The sequence below is a fragment of the Silurus meridionalis genome, chromosome 15 (assembly GCF_014805685.1).
Source record: "Silurus meridionalis isolate SWU-2019-XX chromosome 15, ASM1480568v1, whole genome shotgun sequence".
NCBI lineage: Eukaryota > Metazoa > Chordata > Actinopteri > Siluriformes > Siluridae > Silurus > Silurus meridionalis.
The window spans coordinates 663,654-684,229 of record NC_060898.1 but is presented as its reverse complement, the minus strand read 5'-3'; the positions used below and the strand labels follow the sequence as shown (position 1 = coordinate 684,229).

Sequence of the window (20,576 nt, the reverse complement as noted above, 5' to 3'; positions counted from 1 at the left end):
CCATTAGAGACTTGGCATCTGCGTCTTACTCAATCAGATTAGATGTGTCGTGCTCACGCAGCTCTTTTCCAGCTCAACCTGCGTTTGCAAACAGCTTACTTTTTTTTCTAAATTGCTCCTGACGCTGCTTTTTTCCTTCTCAGTCTCGAGCAGTGTACAGAGAACATCTCCAGGATAATGTGCCGAATAAATGACTCCTTACCACATGCAAGTGTGTGTCATCAATGTCATGTGTGTGTGTGTGTGTGTGTGTGTGTGTGTGTGTGTGTGTGTGTGTGTTCATTCATTATGCATTATACCTGCATTCACGTGTTGAGTCACATTTAGGAGCAATTTTCTGTTTAATGGATCATCTATTTACTGCTATGTTTTTAAAAGGAAACCAGAAAACCCTGAGGAACCTCCACACAGAAAGAACAAACAAGAGACACCTGTCCATCGTTATCACTCCCAACGAACATCTCAGCATCTTCAGCTCACTATATTCTACTCACCATATTCTACTCACCATAAAACAACAAACAAACAAAAAACATATCAAATGTTTACACTGACAATAAAAACCATTTTAAGGAAAAATAAGAGAATTTTGAATTTAATGGCTGCAACACGTCGCAATAAAGTTGTTACAGGGCCGTGTTTTCCACTGTGGAACGTCATGTGTTCTGTCTGTAGACGTCTGGAAACTGAGGAGAGAAGTTACTGAGGTTTTGGGAGAGGAATGTTGTCTCATATGTGTCTGATACAGGATTCCAGCTGCTCAACAGTTCTGGGTTTCCTTTGTTGTGTTTTTTGTTTCATGATGCACCAAATGGTGTGTGTGTGTGTGTGTGTGTGTGTGTGTGTGTGTGTGTGTGTTTTCTTGTTCTTGTTGCTGTTTTTTTTTTTTTTATGAACAAAAGGGTTCTTGCTCTTGTATGAATCCCCATGTATATAAAAAAACGCAAAAAAAAATCCTGTATCAGTTCTTTATTAGGTTCAGTCTCTTTACATGGACGTGACCTTGTGCTCCAGAACCAGAACCAGAACCAGCGCTTTTCCTCTCAGTTACAGGATCTGTAATATTAAATATTCACATATTTTGTGTCTCTGTGTCCTTGTTTTCTGGGAGATTTCTGTTTTTTTGTGTTGTGTATGAATGCTGGAACAAAATGATTAATAATATTAAAAAAGTAAATGCTACAATCTACAATCATACTTTGTATTTTTTATTCTGAGAAATTGAGATCAGGGGTCTCCAAACTCTTTTCAATCTCGTCCCTGCTGGTCTGTGGAGAAGTTCGGAGTTCAGACCAAAGAACCTGTAAGTTTTTGGTGCCATCTAGTGATGATCCTCCACATAAACACACTTTGATCCCTCTCCATCATACTGTCTTACAGAAGAATTTGAAGAACTTCAAGTGCAAGAGAGTTTCAGATTCTTCACCTGTTACTGTAGAAACATCAGGTTAAAAACCCTGGTGAAGAGCTGGATGGTTAGTCGACAGTCAGGGGGAACCTCTTGGGTGCAGGACAGAGAAGATCCATCATTCAGGTTTTTTTTGTAGTAGTGTCAGGAGCACTAGTCCATTTTCATTCAGCAGCTCCAGGAGGTCCATGGAGAAAGAAAAGCCTTCTGATGCTGCACAGAAAAGACCTGCTGAGTGACTGAGTGTAGGCATGTGAGGTGAGAAGGAGGGGAAGTACCTGAAGTTGCAGATATTCCACATTTCCAGGGAAGTTCTGTTGCTCATCATGCTGAGATCTGAGCAGAAACATTGCTAGAGACTTAAAGCACTTTTGTACGTCGCTCTGTACACAGACAGAAGAAAATGAGTCGAGTGCCATCAGTTCACAGTGATATGAAAACTATCAAGAAATCAGGTGTAGTTCGGAGAGCATAAGAGGAGCAAACTCTGAGTCTTGTGGAGATGAGCAGGTGAGATCAGATGCATGTAGGAGTCAGAAGCAAACCATCAGCATGCCGTGTCACCAGGACTGTGTGGGAGGATGAGGACTAATGAAGGTTTGGTTGATCAACAGCATAAAGCTCTTCAGGAATCACCAGGCTGGTGCAGATCTTGGAGGTCCTGGATGAGAGAGAAAGAACTGACTGTATGTTCAAGGATTTTTGTAGGTGGTTATTCATGATGACTTCCTCTGGAAGGAACAATAGCTGTCCAGATGTTAAGGAGTCATTTATAATAGAAGGGATGAAGAACACGAGGTCTTGTTAGATTTATCTGGAGGATTACGGGAAGCTGGACTGCTGCAGAAGATGATCTCCATGATGGCGTCTGTGAAGAGAGAAGAAGTGGCACATTCAGGACTCCAGGACGTGAAGACAGAAGGAAGATGTAGAGCTTTTAAAACATCATTTATCACATGTTGAGCACGTGGTGTCGTTTTTTTCACGTCATCACATGTTGCTCACGCGATGTCACGTGTGCGTGTTTACACGTAAACATTTTTCACGTTCTCACGTATTATTATCAAATTGTATGCGTTTTGTGTTTCGAAAGTTGAGTTCACACACACACACACACACACACACACACACACACACAGACACAGTGTTTGATGCAGCATTCCAGCCAGTCTTCGTCCTGTTTGTTCAGAAACGGATCTCCTCTCAGAGAATGTTCATGTTAGTTTTGGATCTCGGAGGTGATTGTGATGTTGGTGGTGGTAAATGGAGAAGCTCTGGATGCTCTGGAAGCTCTGAGCTCTGGGAAATGAGAGATAAACGCAGTGAAATTCAGATCACCAGATGTGCAACAAAAGGAATGGAACGCAGTGACGTCATGACGTGTGAAGGTTTTCACATGAAGCTGTACATGAAGTTTACATTTACATTAATGCATTAAATCAATTTTGCAGATGCTCTTATTTTAATCATTAAGATAAGCAGCTATGGGGTTGAGGGCCATGCTCAGGGGCCCAGAAGTGACAACTTGTTGTGGTTGTGATTTGAACTCACAAGTTTCAGACCCAAAGTCCAATATTTTAATCATTAAACTGCCACCTCCACATTCTAACCCTTTTATCACGTGTCTTCTGATGTGGGTTTACACCACTTATTAAATCTCTCATGCAGAAATTACAATTACAGGTTGTTCTTTAAATCTTTATCTTGATGTAAAATTGTGTTATAACATTTACATTTTTTTTCTTAGGAAATAATTCTGTGAAAAACGTGTAGAAATCGCAGAAATGAAAAAGCAAGCTAGTTCCACCTATCTATATTAACTATATTTATATGTATAGTCTATATTTAATAGCATATAAATTATTATTATTTTATATTGTATGTTTAATGTATTTAGTGTCACGCTGTGAATTTTTCTGCTACTATTTAATGAAATAATTATTTAAAAAGATATTTCAGAATGTTTTATTTTTGTTTTTACATCTGATGACCGCAAGGTGGCGACATTGCGCAAGATGTTCTCCCTCACAGACACATTTCAGACGAATTTTCTTCTGGATTCCTCCATCTTTAGTTTGGTTCTTATTTAAATAGAAAATTCAAGTTCACTTCATTCTCACCAAATATGTTTGAATGATTAATGATCTGAAAATAGACGCCAAATAAACCGAAAAAATTGAAATCTTCCAAAAACCGTGTAAAATATTCTGAAAGACTTCATACTGCTCGAAGATCTCCAGATGTTAATGATGTTTAGGTTCTGTATCATTATTAGAATTGTATTAATCACATTTTACAGTTTATATTTAATTGTAAATTTCATTTGAATGTTCTTATTGTTCATTTCGCTGTAATCTTTATTTTATTTATTTACTGTGAGCAGCTGCAACTTTCCCTCAGAGATCAATGAAATATTCTGCTTCTGATTCTTTATTTATCTCAGAAAACTCATGGTGGACTCGCATCAGATGCACGAGGTCGTCACCTGGAATGGTTTGAAGAGTTGTGTTGAGTGAATGTTGGCTGCTTTTCCTTCACTCTCCCTTTCGCTCAGATCTGATTACACCTGACAGCTCAGCTGAAAGTTTTATTTTTTATATTTTTTATATTCTATTATTTAATATTTTGTAATAAATTTTGAAAATGTTTATTGTAGTAAAATATAGAACTGTAATTTCTCTCTGATGTGATAAATGTAGAAGTGTAGACTGATATGATGCTGTGTGTAACTGGCTTTTGGTTCTGTATCAGTAATATTTATGAATGATTGAAGCTGTAATGACTGCAGTGATTAAATATGAATCATATATAAATAATAATAATAATAAAAGCATGCTTTTTGAGACGGGAGTGTAATAAAACTACAAATCCCAGGCTTTAACTCTGTTTAGAACTACATGGGGCGTGGTTTTAGAGAGAGGGGCGGGGCAGTGGGCTGGGCTTGCGCTTGAGTCTTGGATAGTAAGTTGTAGAGCGCGCGCTTCATTCTCTACAGGTGGGCGCGTGAAGTTGATCAGCGGTCGCGCGCGTCTCGGGATGAGTCCGTTAGCATTTTAGCTCTGCGTGTTAAATTTGCCTCAGGTTTTGTCACGTTTTATTTATTGTTTTTTCAAACTTTATTTGCGACGATGAAGTTCGCTGTCACTCAGTGGAATATCGGATAAAGCGAGTAGTTTTTTGTGAGTGAAGAGAAATTTCCGAAGTGTCCGGTATTTAAAGACGGAGATTTCAATTCAGCAGCATGTCGTTGTTCGGCAGAATCTTTCGTCTTCCGACTGACAGGAGGAAAGTAAAGCAGTACGAACACGTCCATCGGAACGTGAACCCAGCTGAGGTGTGGGAGATTGTGGGGGAGTTGGGCGATGGAGCCTTCGGGAAAGTTTATAAGGTGAGTTTGGGGTAAAATTAACATCAGTGATTTGGGTTAACAGGTAATAAAAAGGTTTTTTTTCAACACACACACACACCCCATACAAACCAGTTGAACTACATTGGTGCTGACTCCTGTCACACACAAGCTATGATCGCAATGCATCTAAGGTGAGCGGTTTCGACAGAAATATCGTATCGCGATCCTTTTTTTTTTTTACGATACGTTAGGTCCAGATCTCGCGATATCTTCAGCGCGCAGTGTATTAAAAATGAGCGTGTGATTTACAAGATGAAAAAAATAAAACAGTCTGTGTTTAATAATTTTGTAATAAAAAAGTCCTCGGTGCAATTACAAAATGGCTTTTTTTTTTTTGAACATGCGTTAGCTTTTTATGTTGTAATTCTATTGAACTTTTATGGAAGGAGTCTCCAGTGTTCGAGGTAGAATATTGTTCTGGAACAAGAAGTTTCTTCTTCTGTGGTTTCTCTTTAATTTTAGAGAGATGATGAATCCACTGTTTATTGCTGCTAATAAATAACAGGAATTCTTCAGGAGTTCTTCTAACGTTAAAAGAGAAGAAATGGACAAACTGCTGTGGTGTAAAAGCAAATGAGCATTGAGAGACATGATGTTACAGTGAGATGGTCAACTTCAGGACAGGAAAGAGTGACATGAGTTTATCACCCCCTCACCCCCCAGCCCAGGCTGAGTCAACACCAGGTCATTAAGTACAGCATGTGATGTGATGGGATCATTTATTGTTTCTTTATACCCTCGTGAATCATAGACGATATGAAACCTGTAAAAGAATTCTAAACATTATTAGAGAATTTAAAGTATGTGTGAGAACTTGACAACTAATAAAAGGAAAAAAAGGAGGGTTTTATAAATGTGACAGTTGAAACATTATAATTATTAATGCAATATTCAGGGTAAAATAACATTTCATATCATTTATAATCATTTATATTGAGACCTCGGAGAGTGTCAACATTTAAACATCTACCGTAATAATAAAATATTTTATTGACCATGAGATTATCGTGTCCTGAACTCTCAGGACCTGCTAGTCCTCCAAGATATCAGTCATCAGGGACACATTCCACTAACAGAAGTGAAAAACCTCAGATTAGTTTCTCTGTTTAATATTGTGTTTATTAGCTGGAGAACTGAATGGATTACTGAACTAAACAACAAAAGAGTCCAAAAGAAACCAATTGTGCTGCACTTCATGACCGAACTTCCAGTTTGTTCTAAATAAGTGTTCAACATGCAGAAGTCAAGAACTTCTGTTTGCCCATGAAAAAAAATCTTCTGGTTGCTAAATTATGTTCTAAGTTTAAGAGGAAAAAAAGTTTCATGGAGATGAGGTTTAACTGAGAAAAGCAGTAAAGTCTTACAGTACCTCAGCTTTGTTCCAGGCTGGGATCAGTATCAGCACTGGAATGATGTTCAGCTGTAGGGTGTTGGTGTGCATGTGTTTAGAATGCAGTTTATGGTATTGCTCTCGGACCTGTTTAGACCTGATTATAAAATTCTGCACACAAATTCCTGGAATCTTGAGCTGAGATTTGATGAATGTGAGGAAAATCTGAGCTTCCTGTTCTGTAGAGAGATTCCTGACCCATTGTTTGGGATGAAGACTGCCAGCATGTGGGCGTGGCAGCATGTACGCCTGGCAGAATAATGATTGCACGGCCCAGTGTGACGTCTTCAATAAATACCTTTTGCTCGATATTTATTTACTCACCAGTGACTACAACTAATTAAAGTCTAACAGTGAATAGAAGTAAAACTCCAAATCAATTCTCATTTATATTGTAATTATTAAAAAGAATTTACGATAAAATGTAATAATTTATCACAATATTGGTATCATCGTCTCACCTTAACCAGATTTTCACGTTGCAGATCATTTTTTTTTTAAACAGCTGGATTTGTGCAGAAGACTTTAGCACAGTGATGCAAATAATATCGTACTGTGTGTGGAGAGAACATGACAGGTTTTTATTTTCCGAGGTGTAATGAGGTTTTGTGTGATAAACTCTCATGTCTCACACAGGTCTATTTTTATCATTTTAAACCAGCAAGTGGAGAAGCAGTGGCCACAAAACACTGCAAAATGAATCATAACCTGCAACACTCGTTTGTACAGACGTACAGATGTAGCAAAGCTGATTCATACACTGTCATATTTGCACTAAACAATTATTATTTATTTTTTTTCGAAATTTTACACATTAACACAATTATATTGTTGTTTCTCTCTTCCTTCAGTGGAGAAAAGAAGGGAAAAAGTCTCAAATCAGCTTTAAGTAGGAAAAAAAAGCAAAAAGTTTTTAATGGGATTAATTATTTAATCTGCATTTAAGGTGTGTGTGTGTGTGTGTGTGTGTGTGTGTATATAAGTAAACTGTTGAGTACAGTACAGACTGCGATAAAGGGTGAAATCCCATGTTGGTGGAGAAGCAGCTGGGTTAATCAACGTTCCTCAGCCTTGTTGGTGGTTAGTGATAAGACGTAGACACTTTCTGTGAGAGCTGAAGCTGTGGCAGTTGCCTGCAACAGTCTCCTCCTTTAACGTCAGTGATGACGTTTATTATATTTTACTTTTTGCATTCATTATTTTGCATTATAACACAATTAGAACTTCTACTTATAGAAATACAAAGAAGAATTATAAAAAACACACCTATGAAATGAATACCTGTATTTAGAGAAACTATTTTATTTTTAATTTATGAACTGAGCTGATCAAAATTATATTCACAGCTGGACTGGTACTCTCCAAGTGGACATGAACTTCAGTTTAAGTCAGTATAGAAACTGAAAGTGTGGCAGTTCCACAGTCTAGTCTGGTGTAGCTGTAAAATGACCACTAACACGTCTCTACATGTCCCAAATCACCAGCTGGATCATGTTAACACTTCTCTGGGATTACTCTTCACTCCTTTCAGCATTTATCATAGTTTTAAAGTTCACATTTGCACATTGTCACTTATTTCTTCTCATGTTTGTTTTGCTTTAAAAAAAAAAAAGTTATATTTTTAATCATGTCATCACAAACCAGAATCAGAATTGTCTCTCAGAATCAAGTACACAAATTGGTAATAAAATTAAAACCCATGTTAAAACATCAATTAATTTAAAACTGTTAAATGTCCCCTGAGAACAGTTTGCTCTCTTTTAAGGTTATTTTCCTTTGATGTGTAGAGAAAACAGCTTGCTGACAAATTAGTTTTTATTGCAAACCAGTGATGTATATAAACTGTCTCCATGTTGCTGTACAGAACTGCTGCTAGTTATACACACACACACACACACACACACACACACACACACACACACACACACACCACATTTATTCTGCTGTTCATGCTACTTGAGAAGGACACAATCCACAGTAGCATGTTATCTGTGTTGTTGATCAGTGTTTAGTCGGCGTAATGATGTTAGCGTGTTGTGGTTACAGATTGTGTACCATACAGGAAGTTTTGTAGCTCTCAGGGGAAACAGATAAAACACAATTTTAGTAATTATAGTGGAGTATTAAGAAACCGCGCTATATTTATTTATCTGTAAAGAGTCATTTTCCAGATTTACTATTCAATTCATAATAAATAAACTGGAAGAAAAAGACAAATTATTACACTAAATATGATATACTTACACACCAAATGGATTTGATACGCTTTCACATGTTACTGTCTAGTCAGTTTGAGTGTTCCTGTAATTTTCTGTCATTTATTTTTTGCGAAGGTTGCCAGATTTCAGCAAATGTAAAGTATATGGTGTTTTGGAGATGCTCCTGACCTTATACAGACTTATTTTATAATTAATTTTAACCTGCTGTTTAAAAATCACACAGCAAATAACTTGAACATAAATATGATTCCTGTATTAACCCCAGGCTTCACCTTGTTCTCTGTCTCTTAGGTTTGATCTTGGAGTACTTCCTGTTTTCTTTCTTTCCTTTTTTCTTTTAATAACTTTGGGAGTGGCGCTTGTATTTGTGCAGATGTTTTTCCTTTGGATTTGCTGTTTAGTCTAAAGCTCATGTACGAGTTTAATTAATGCTGATTAACAAATAAAAATGCAGAAACGCGTAGTTTTTAGATATACTGTATTCTTTCATTCTAGTTTTATCATACATAGTGTGGTGTTAATAAGTAATGTACAAATTAAATTATTAATAATGTGTCTTTATTACAGAATATTAACACCAACAGCAATAACAAAATTATTTTTAGTAACGTGACATTTTTTTTACAAAATTAATTTAAAGTAAACAGTTTGTATACTAGTAAAGTTTTTCGCTGTTTTAATAGAAAAAATAAACCATAGTAGTTTTACACCGTAGTAAGGAGACTTATGTTAATCTTAATAACATGTGACAGGGTGCAGAGTTTCTCTTCCTGTTAAACACTGCTTGAGAAATTGTTTTATCTTTAATAATGAAACTAAAATTGCTGTGCATGTTGTGTGTGAAGGTGAAATGACCACTCCCATCTCAGTGGAAACGGAAACAAACTTCACGCGGGGGCCACTTTCACAATGCTTCCTCCCACTTTCTCCATCATCAGCGAGTCACTGGAGGGTGTAACACACACACACACACACACACACACACACACACACACACAGAACTTTATGATTATTATGTGAACTCTGAGTGCAAGTGATGGGTTTCTGTCTCAACTCGGAGTCTGTGTGAGAAATATTTCAGAATCAGATTGAGATCAGAGACGTTCAGGAAGTGAGTTCCTGAGCTGTGACTCCTCCTTGATTATAAAGATTTTATTTTCCAGCAAAAAATATCTGCTTCCTCCAGTTACAGCTGGGAGATACGACAGAATCATGTTATGACATTAGACATGTGCATTGTAATAAATGCTGTGATGTAATAATGCCTATAAAAATAATTAAATTAAAATTAAATCAGAAAAAACCCAAGTAAATTTAATAGTTTAAAGATTTTGTACAAACTGTTTTTTAATTTTAAAATTTACATTATAAAAAAACAAAACTGTTTTACATTTAAAGGGCTTTCAGAGTTAACGTCTGTAAACTGGTCACATGGTGAGACGCTGCAGTCTTCTGTTTCAGGCAGGTGACCTTTTGTCATACAGAAGAATGAGATTCTAATCAAGTTTTTAATAATTTTTTCTTTTCTTTTTTAGTTCTTGTTCCTCATGTTTGTGATTTTGTGTGTGTGTGTGTGTGTATATACATACAGAGCTGCTTTAGTGGTAGCTAAATAGTTAAGGCTCTGGGTTACTGATTGGAAGGTTGAGGGTCCAAGACCTGTTACTCTTGGGCCCCCTGAGCAAAGCCCTTAAGTGTCTGTATGGTGTAGGAGCGCTGTAACATTGTGGCCCTGCGCTTCGACCCCAGCTCATAACATCTCTGGTATATGCGAAAAAAATAATTTCACTATACTGTAATGTACATGTGACGAAGCACCTTTAGCGTTTTTGACCTGTTTTCATGGTGCTTAAAGTAAGCAACCAGATATCATCCTGCAATTAAAATGTAGTCTTTTCACTAACACTAACCTCGGGTGGAGCAACACAATCCAAGGGGAAATGCTACCACACCTAAAGAAGTGATCAGCTGGTGATTAGAGTTTGCTCCTCCCACCAAATTATGTTCACTTTATTCTTATGGACATAACTTAAACATTGACTAAGGGTTTTTGTTTGTTTTTTGCTCGGTTTCTTCCATTTGGTTTTAGTTTTATTTCTTTTGTAACTTTCTTATACAGGTCATGTTGAGTTCAGTGACATGGGTGGGGTGTGAAATAAACTAGGCATATCCAAGAGTTCCCCTTTAGCATTTTCTGTTGCTCCAGCAAAATATATAAATATAACACATTTTTGCTTTTTCAATGTAAATCTTAAGTTTATATGAGTTTGGATTTCTCTCCATATGCTGAAACTCATCTACAAGGTCGTATGGTCCTGGGTTTTGAGAAGTGGAACAAAACCTGAAGAGCCTGAACTATAAAAGCTTCAGTATGACAGATTTATTCCAGCACATGAGGAAGAATCTCGTCAAGCTGGAGCAGCGCACAAACAACAACGAGCAGCCATTATTAAACACTCATGCTGAGAATATAGCATTAGCTTAGGTTTATACTTAAAATAATAGTTAGTACAGCTATTATGACCAGTCTGATTATTTTCAATCTAATTGAGATGATGATGATGATGATGATAATAATTAATAATAACGGGTCCTATTTTGGTACATAACCAGTTTTCTGTGCAGATCCTGTAAACGAACAGAATCTTTAGACTTTTTAAAAAGAAATGTATTTTCATATGTACACAGAGTAGGGTTTTATTCGTGGCATGTTAATGACTTAAGGCTCCGCCCACCAAATATCTCTAAACGACCCAGGGTTCAGTATCAGGCTGATATCAGAAAATCAATCGGATATCATGTATGTAGCATCTGATCTGATCCTGTAAGGAGGATTGTCAGATTGGAATTACATTTAATTTGGACATATTTGCATTTTAATAACAAATTAGATTTTTATTTCATTTGTTATATTTAGTTTACATTATATTTATATTTTTATTTACAACGTGTATCTAAAAAGGAAAATGTGATATTTTGACAACTTTGGTTCTTTTTATATTTGCATTTTTTTTTAACCAATGTCACAGAATAGAAAAATGATAAATGACTACAACCAAAAAGGTAAAAATGTTCAGACACAGTGTTTGTTTAATCGGTGCATCATTGAATTAAATGATATCGACAGAGCAATGTTTAATAGACTCCACCCTGGTCACGCAGGTGATCTTTCTGAGTTGTTACACGCAGTTGATGAGGGTTCATTGTCGAACTGTGTACGTCACTGTCATGATAGTGGTGTGCAGTGACCTCATCAGCATGTCCTTCTGACGTGTTAGTTTATATCATGGTGCGATAAACAGGGGCTAAGACACGCATCTTTAACTTCAAGGTTAAATAAATAAACACGTCCTTCTGAGTTACAAATACGAGCGCTGATGTGGAAGTGTGGCGTTATTAAATTAAACCTAATGATTTATTTTTTCTGTTCAGGTCCAGAACAAAGAAACGGGTGCCCTGGCTGCTGGCAAAGTGATCGAGACGAAGAGCGAGGAGGAGCTGGAGGATTACATGGTAGAGATTGACATCTTAGCGACATGTAATCACCACTACATCGTCAAACTGCTCGACGCCTTCTACTACGATCAAAAGCTATGGGTGAGATTAGTTTGTGTTTACACTCAGTGTGCAGTATGTTGCTATGACTTTCTTTAAAAAACATTGACAGCCTTTTCTTCTTTTACAATAAAATAGTAGTTAAAACTGTCATATAATAAATGCCACTGCTGAATCTCTGCCCCTTTCCTCCATCTTGCATTGTACCTTTCTGCTTTTATTCCGTTATCTGATACCCTGACAAACAGCGCTGACACTGGAGACTCCTTCCATAAATATAGAAATTACCTTACAACTGAGCTGTTACCGTAGAAACGTAACGTTATCTACTCTTATTGGTGGGTGTGTTGTAATTTATGGCTCATGTATAAACAGGCGTGTGTGTGTGTGTGTGTGTGTGTGTGTGTGTGTGTGTGTGTGTGTTAATAGCTGCAGTATTTCTGATGGTTCTGCTTTTATTGTGTGAAATCAGTGCTGAGAGGGAACTTTCACTGTGCAGAGTTCAATGTCAGGTTTAAAAATTTCACAGCCTGAAAATGTACTTTACTTTAAAATGTATAATTGTTTGTTTTGGAAATGCAGTTTGATTGTAATATTAATGTAATACTTTTCTGAAATCTTATTATTTTTCTATAGTGTTATTATATATGAGTAAATGTTACATACAACACACACATTACAATATAAAAAGTACAACATATATTTTGTTTGTAAATATTTGCTCCCTCCTCATGGTTTTATTCTGATTTTATTGGTCATAATCACGTTAAGTCCCAGTGCAGCTGCCTGTTCTGTCCTTTTCCTTGCAAAGTTTAAAGAGCAAATTGTTATAGTCTTTCTGGAATTCCTGAGGAAATGAAAGAAGTAAATTTTCTCTCTCTCTCTCTCTCTCTCTCTCTCTCTCTCTCTCTCTCTCTCTCTCTCTCTCTGTGTGTTTGTATGAAGTGTAGACAAACAGTAACTGCTCAGTCTTCAGCCTCTCAGTGAATCAATATAAATGTGCAAGTTGTGAGTGTGAAGATGAGGAGGAAGAGGATGATGAGGATTTAATGATTAGTATGTTAGTGTTAGCATTTTGCTATATTGGTGTAAATAGTTGATGAGGAGGATGTGGATGATGAAGATGCAGCGACTGCAGAGTTATTGTTAGCAATATGCTATAGTGGTGTAAATAAATGAGGATGCTGCTGATGAAGATGCAGTGGTTGGTGTTGGTGTTAGCATTATGCTATAGTGTTGTAAAGAAATAATAATATTGTATAGAGTGTATGAGGGTGAAGGTGGAAAAGATCCATTAGGAGTTTTGATCTGAGGAAAGATGGGTAATAAAATAGTAGCATACTTTTATTGAAAATATTATTTTTCTTTAATATTGTAACTTCTATTTTGTAACTATTTGCGTGTGTTTTTAGTGTCTTACAGCTCTGACAAAACTGTAAAGGACACAGATATGTGCACAAGTGTGCACACATGCTGTATACTCCACACACACACACACACACACACACACACACACACAGCAAGCCCTTAAACACTTGGTTGCTGGAACAACCCCCTGCACTACAACATTAAAAGCATGTGTGTTTGGGTGTGGATGTGGATCAGCTGAGTGGCTGTAAAAGTATTCGCATGTTTTTTTTTTGATAACTTTAATGCTCATGTTCAGTGCTGTTTGTATACACGTTTGCTCCATCTGAATTTCTGCTCTTTTTTTTCCTTTTTCTGGGATATAAATATAATAAAAAAATTCATTGGTGATTAGTTGTTTATAGGAGGAACAAAGCTTCTCTCCTGTAAATCACAGTGACTGTAGCCAATTGTGTGAGTCTATGAGCTCATGTATGTAGAAGAGGGCAGTTAAGTATCAACAGTACAAGCGTACAAGTACAAGTTTCCCTCCTCTCAGGATTTTATGATTAATTCACTACTCAGTATTTCCTCTTTCTCTCTCTCTCTCTCTCGCTCTCTCGCTTTCTCTCTCTCTCGCTCTTTTTTTTTTATGATGTGGGTAAACCCAGTTTGTCAAATTGTCTTGTCTCTTGTTTCCTGTTTGACCAGTTTTTGTTTTGCTTAAAGAAACCTGACATCTTTCTTTCTTTGTGTGAGTTTGTGAGCGAGATCTAACCGGTCGTACTGCCTTCCTCTGCATGACCTCAGTGTGGTGGCATCCATGTCATGCAGAATATTACATGAATCTGAGCAGGAGGGGAAAACGGTGCTTTAATTCACCCCCCCTGTGGCAGAAGGGGAAATAAAATACATTATAGTTCATAATACAGTATAATATGTGAGGAATCAGAACAGCTGTTATTCTGGGTTAGGGTTGGGTTCTGGGTTATAATCTTTGTGGAAATGTACTGTACAGATACACAATAGGGCCAAAGGTTTGTGGACACCCAATTGTAAGATATAGTATGTGCTTTTTAAACATCCTATTCCACATTTAGCCCCATTTGCAATTCTAGAACCTGTGTTTTGGTCTCCTAGTTAAAGTAAAGGGAAAATGTCATGCTAATGCATCCACAGATGTTCTGTTCAATTGAGTGCCTTCAAATACATATGGCTGGAAAAGTCAGGTGTTTTCAATACTTTTGTATATACAGTGTGTGCATTATGATGTACAGTAGCACATCTGAAATAAGTGAAGGGACGTTGCGACGTCATCCTTCAGAGTGTCTGTGGCCTTTATCTAAATAGAGCGATGGAAGAAGAGAAGAATGAGAGTTTGTTCTCTTCCTCCGAGTTGTCAGAAAGCTAAATGGACTTATTCATTCTGATCTTCAGAATTCCACCTCCACACTCAGCGGTCTAAATTATTCACTTGAGAATTCTCAGATTGATACGCTGCTTCTGTTTCAGTAAAATGTTAGCTAGCTTACAGTTACTATGAAAACACACACACACACACACACACACACACACACTGCTTTTATATAAGGTCAGTTTTGAAATGTGTGGAAATCTAAAAACTGATGTTTATCTTTTCGTATCACACTGGAAATATTTGTCTATTGTATTAAGAGTGTGTGTGTGTGTGTGTGTGTCTCAAAGAGAGACATTTTTGCCAGCAAGGTTCAGGAAAGCAGAGTCATGACCCATAGCTTAGATTTGTTCAGGATCAACGTTCTGGACTGTGATTGGTTAGAAGGTGTTGATTAATTCTTTATAACAGCAGCTCTGATAGTGGTCATTATTCTAATAAATAATGTTTCTATAGTAACAGCTTGTTTATAAAGACATGTACAGTCGATTCTCTGCTTATAACAAACCGGTTAGAGAAATACACAATATGAAATGTTTATGAATGGGGCAAAAAAGAGTGAATTACTGTTTAGATGTCAAATCAATCTTTCACATCTATAAAATAACTATAAACCTATAAAAACCACGACTGGTCTTTTTTTGTAATACATAAAGACTACACTGTGGTGTAATAAATCAATCAGTTCTACTTGTGTTGCATTCCTGATTTCTCTCTCTCTCTCTCCACCTTTCTGTATAGATCATGATCGAGTTTTGTCCTGGAGGAGCTGTAGATGCCACCATGTTGGGTAAGAATCCCAGACCTCCAAATGACTTTACTGTAATGTAACAAACTTCTGAAGCTCTTTTGCTTTGCTTTTGTCAATCTTTACATTAATGTGCAATAAAAAACAAACATAAACCCAAATGGGGTTTCTGTCTATGATCAGCAGATAAACAAATATTTGTGTGTTTATAGATTTATTTAATGGAGAGCAGGTCCACCTGTAGATGGAGCTCGAATCTATAACCTGTAGATGAATTATGTTTATTAACATGATCCACATTTAGGTTGTAATAACACATTTATTTGCTATAAGTTTGGCTTGCCGTAACTTTAAATAAACAAAATGGCCTCCAGAATGGTCTGGTTGCATGAATACAGCCTTCAGTCACGCCGTCCTGTAAATGCCGTCACACCTGGAAACATGAATAGCAGCTTTTGAGAAACTTTTCTGGCTCAAGTCTCATGTACAGGAATATTGATTTTCCTCATACAGACAGTCATTCATGATCTTCAGCATTAGTGGAGAAAGTGATTCATGTCCTGTGTTTAATTTTATGTGCTCATGTTTATTTTTTCTTTATTTGAACAAAAACACTGCCTCTGCTGCTCAGTGTCTGCAGTTAGTCTACGGTCTCCTGTACCTTCAGGCAACACCCATGTAGAGAACTTCATGAGCCTCCTGTTCTCTGAGTTTAATTTCTTCTGCTTATACACTCGCTATGCTCTTAAAATATGTTAAGAAAATCCTCAGGCAAAATCATTCTTCTTAGTAATAATTGATATTTTTCCTCTCTCAGAGTTGGATCGAGGGCTGACAGAGAAGCAGATCCAGGTGATCTGTAAGCAGATGCTGGAGGCTCTGGTTTATCTGCACAGTATGAAAATCATCCACAGAGACCTCAAGGCAGGAAACATTCTGCTCACCCTGGACGGAGACATCAAACTCGGTACCGACACCAGCATCAATAATAATAATAATCAGACTATCATTTCTACATCTTAAATTTTTTGTTAAACCACAGAGTTGATTAATTCTCTACAACTGCAGCACTGACTGTAGTGCTGGTTTATATGAATATGCCCGTTCTGATACGTAATTGTTACTATGGTAACAGAGATGTGTACATTGCACTGATAATCCACTGCTATTAAACACTTTAAAACTTGTTTGCTGTATGGAACTATTCGGACATTAATGAATTGTTGGAGGAGACTTTTTTTTAAAATTATGTTTATGGAAGGAGTCTCCAGTGTTTGATAAGATTGATTCCTTTTTTTTTTTTTTTTAAGAGAGCTTTGTGTGTCTGTTTTGTCCTTATGATTGTTTATAAATTGCTGTGTTGTGAGTGAGATAAAATGATTTCAGGAAAATAACCAACCCACAGTGTAGACGTCCCGTGAGAGGGTCACTAAGATCGTACATTTGCACATTTTTATTATTTTGTCACCGTTTTCACTTCAGGTCCAAATTTCAGCCTAAAGATTAACCGGAGTTCATTGATACGGTTTGAGACACAGCTGTAAGCCCAGAGCGATATGCTTACATCCCGCTGCACTCATTAATGGCTTTCTAAAATGTCAAGCCAAGAAAAGAAGAACAAAACACACTTCTGTTTCGGCTGTCACAAACCAGAACAGAGCAGTGAGCCTAAAGCCTTACACTTGTTACACACATCACTGCACTTTAATAACATAATATATAACACATTTAGCTTGTCATAATAGCTTTGTTTAATTGTTATAAAATTGCATGTTTAATGTACATAATTTTCATCTAGAAGATTCCTTTAAACCTGTATTTAAAAAAAAAAAGAAATTAAATTGGATGCAAATATAATTGCTTATATTTATGTAAATTAATATATACATGACATTATATTTTTAAATTGTGCATTTCTTTTTTTTTTTTAAGCTGATTTTGGCGTGTCAGCAAAAAACACCAAAACTCTTCAAAGGAGAGACTCTTTCATCGGGACACCGTACTGGTGAGTAAAAAGTCTGTTGGGACTCGCCTCACTGTGACACTGCACTCAGGGTTTCTTTTTAAACTCCTTCTGCTTGTTGACCTTCCTGTCCTGTGTGTCAGCTGTCATGTTGTCTGATAATGAAATACCTCATGAACTCATGCTCGCTGCACATGAGCCTGGTCCATGCCACTTCAGCAAAAAAAAAAAAAATCACATGACTATCTATCTATCTATCTATCTATCTATCTATCTATCTATCTATCTATCTATCTATCTATCTATCTATCTATCTATCTATCTATCTATCTATCTATCTATCTATCTATCTATCTATCTATCTATCTATCTATCTATCTATCTATCTATCATTGTAATGAATACTGCAGGTTCTGCTGGCTGAACATCTCTGAACTTGGAAGTGTTTAAGTTTAATCTGAAGTGAATAAACCAATAGAGCCGACTCATTGTGTAGAACATCATCATTCTGTGCTTTCAGTTTACTTTTAAATCAGTTACACACCTTGTACTGTTCTCTCTGTAACTCCACACCGTTTATACCTCTGTATCATAAAAAAGGTATAAGCGATAAACACATGACACGTCCTCTGGGTGTATCGCTTTTCTACGAATGATCGCTTCAGTCCAATCACTGATTGACAGACCTTGCGCAAACTGATCTCTGATTCCTGAAGAAAAAAACTGCAGTGTACCTTTGGTCAAGTGAGTAAAGAACAGTTAAGAAGAAAAGGATGAGTATGGTATATTATCAGATGAGTGTAGTGAGAGAAAGTGCAGGTAAACAAATTAATGAAGTCATAAGCGTGTAAAAGAATTGTATGATAAGTAATGAGGTGTGACATATTGTGCCATTAAAACTACAGTTTAATAAACAAAAATAATTAGTAGGTCATATTCAGAGATTTAAATCTTCAACATGTTGCATCAGTACAGTAGGTGATTTTTATTTTTTAAATCTAAGGCAAAAATATTATATTGTGATCACAATACAACATTGCTAGCACAGTGCCTATTAGCATATGATAAACGTACGCAGCTAGCATTAATCAGGAAGCATGTCCTCATCTTATGTGAAGATACATAAATGTAGTTTTTTATATTTTTCAGTGTTTCATAGGTTTAATCCGACCTGATTATAATTTTTGGGTCTTTTATATTCTTTTTCATGTCTGTTTTCTTCCTCTTTTTTTGTTTATTTTATACCTCATCATCAACTTCCTCTTTATTGTTATTATTATTGACAAATGCTGTATATAAACACTGCAAGTATTAGATCAAGAAAAAGTGTGTGTGTGTGTGCCTGTGTGTGATCAGGATGGCTCCCGAGGTTGTGATGTGTGAGACCACAAAGGACGCTCCCTACGATTACAAAGCGGACATCTGGTCTTTGGGAATAACTCTGATCGAGCTGGCTCAGATCGAACCACCACATCACGAACTCAACCCCATGAGAGTCCTGCTGAAGATCGCCAAGTCTGAACCTCCAACACTGGACCAGCCGTCCAAATGGTGAGACCCACAAACCTGTCAACACTGTCTACAAAACCTCAACCTCATTATTATGTAGTTAGCATTAGCAAGGATGGTAATGAGACACATGCACACACACACACACACACACACCCCCACCATGTACCCTGTAGGGTTAAAAGGATTAATTTTGAGGTTGAAAATGAACTAAACGAAAATGTTTCATGTGACGAAGAGCGAGTTGTAGTGCAACTTACAAACATCTGTTCGTTTTCTCTCTCTCTCTCTCGCTCTCTCTCTCGCTCTCTCTCTCTCTCTTTCTGAGTCTGTTCTTTATTACTTGAGACTCTTGTGAAGAAGATCTTACTTTACTCTGTCTGGTTTGTGTGGGTGCATAAAGATGATACAAATTACTTTTCAAAAATATATCAATAAAAAAGTTTGTTCATAGCACTTTCAGCATTTGTGCAATTTTCCTTATTTCTTCCTTCTTTGATTCCTTCCTTCCTTACTATTGTTTGGTTTAATGTTAGCAATATTAAGTACACATGCTAATGGATATTATCTAGAATGTGCATGTGTGTGTGTTGAAGGTCGAACGACTTTAAGGATTTCCTGAAAAAAGTTCTGGATAAGAACCCAGAGACTCGGCCGTCTGCCTCTCAACTCCTCGAGGTAAGAGTGTGTTGGTTTTCTCCTTTTAAACACATACATACAGTGACTGATACACTCCAGACCCAGCTGACAATTAGGGTAAACTTAAACTGGGTGTCATCAATTCCTGTTTATTTTTTCTGAGGATGGAAGGAATGATGGAAATTTGCATGGAGGACAAAAAAACAAATAAAAGCAAACACTGGATCGTAGTCGGTTCTCTTCCAGGAACATCTTTCATCAGGTTTAAATTTCACTGGCAGATTTGTTTAGAGGAATAACATAAGAGAGCCGAGGTGAAGAGGCAGAGTTACTGTGATATCACCACAGCATTGATTAAGTGTTTCACTCCTCTTATACCACAGCAACTTTCCAACAGGTACTTATGGATGAAAGAACATGCCACATTTATTTCCCATTTATAGTTACTTATGATGTTTGTAAAAAGAGTTAGTTCCAGTTATAGCAGTTATAAACACTTGCTTCCTCACCGACCAGTGTCCTAAAGATGCTGGAAACGCAGTTAGAGCGGCCCCTTGACTCTTACAAAGCACTGACACTGGAGACTCCTTCTACAAACATTACGTATATTAGTATTTTTAAGTGCTAGCAAGATTGTGTTGGAAAATAATTACAGTTAAAACACTGGTATCAGTGGATTCAGAGTGTAGAGTGTGTGTATGTGTGTGTATGTGTGTGTATGTGTGTGTATGTGTGTGTATGTGTGTATGTGTGTGTATGTGTGTGTGTGTGTGTGTGTGTGTGTAAAGGTAGCGTTCACAAGATGTGTGTGATGACTGGACATATCATTCAGGGCAGACATAACAGATGGTAAATGGTGTGTGTGTGTGTGTGTGTGTGTGTGTGTGTGTCTCAAAGTGAAAGCTTCATTTCAGTTTTTTGTTGTCGATGTCACTATGCTCCAGATGTTCTCACACAAGCTTGGGGAGTTTGCAG

General features: G+C 36.9%; 1 protein-coding gene across 3 annotated transcripts in view; it reads left to right on the top strand.

The window, feature by feature from the left end:
* The first annotated feature begins 4,390 nt into the window (after positions 1 to 4,390).
* stk10 (serine/threonine kinase 10) overlaps positions 4,391 to 20,576 on the top strand; it is a 29,323-nt gene continuing 13,137 nt past the window's right edge. Inside the window, exons 1-8 of one of the 3 annotated variants that reach the window (XM_046868721.1) lie at positions 4,663 to 4,796; positions 9,272 to 9,887; positions 11,859 to 12,023; positions 15,484 to 15,532; positions 16,308 to 16,457; positions 17,423 to 17,495; positions 18,810 to 19,004; positions 19,559 to 19,640. In XM_046868721.1, the coding sequence (XP_046724677.1) occupies positions 9,858 to 9,887; positions 11,859 to 12,023; positions 15,484 to 15,532; positions 16,308 to 16,457; positions 17,423 to 17,495; positions 18,810 to 19,004; positions 19,559 to 19,640 (744 nt within the window). In that variant the 5' untranslated portion in view covers positions 4,663 to 4,796; positions 9,272 to 9,857. Of the gene's footprint in view, positions 4,797 to 9,271; positions 9,892 to 11,858; positions 12,024 to 15,483; positions 15,533 to 16,307; positions 16,458 to 17,422; positions 17,496 to 18,809; positions 19,005 to 19,558; positions 19,641 to 20,576 lie in introns of all 3 variants that reach the window. The other 2 variants (XM_046868722.1, XM_046868720.1) reach the window with 2 other exon arrangements.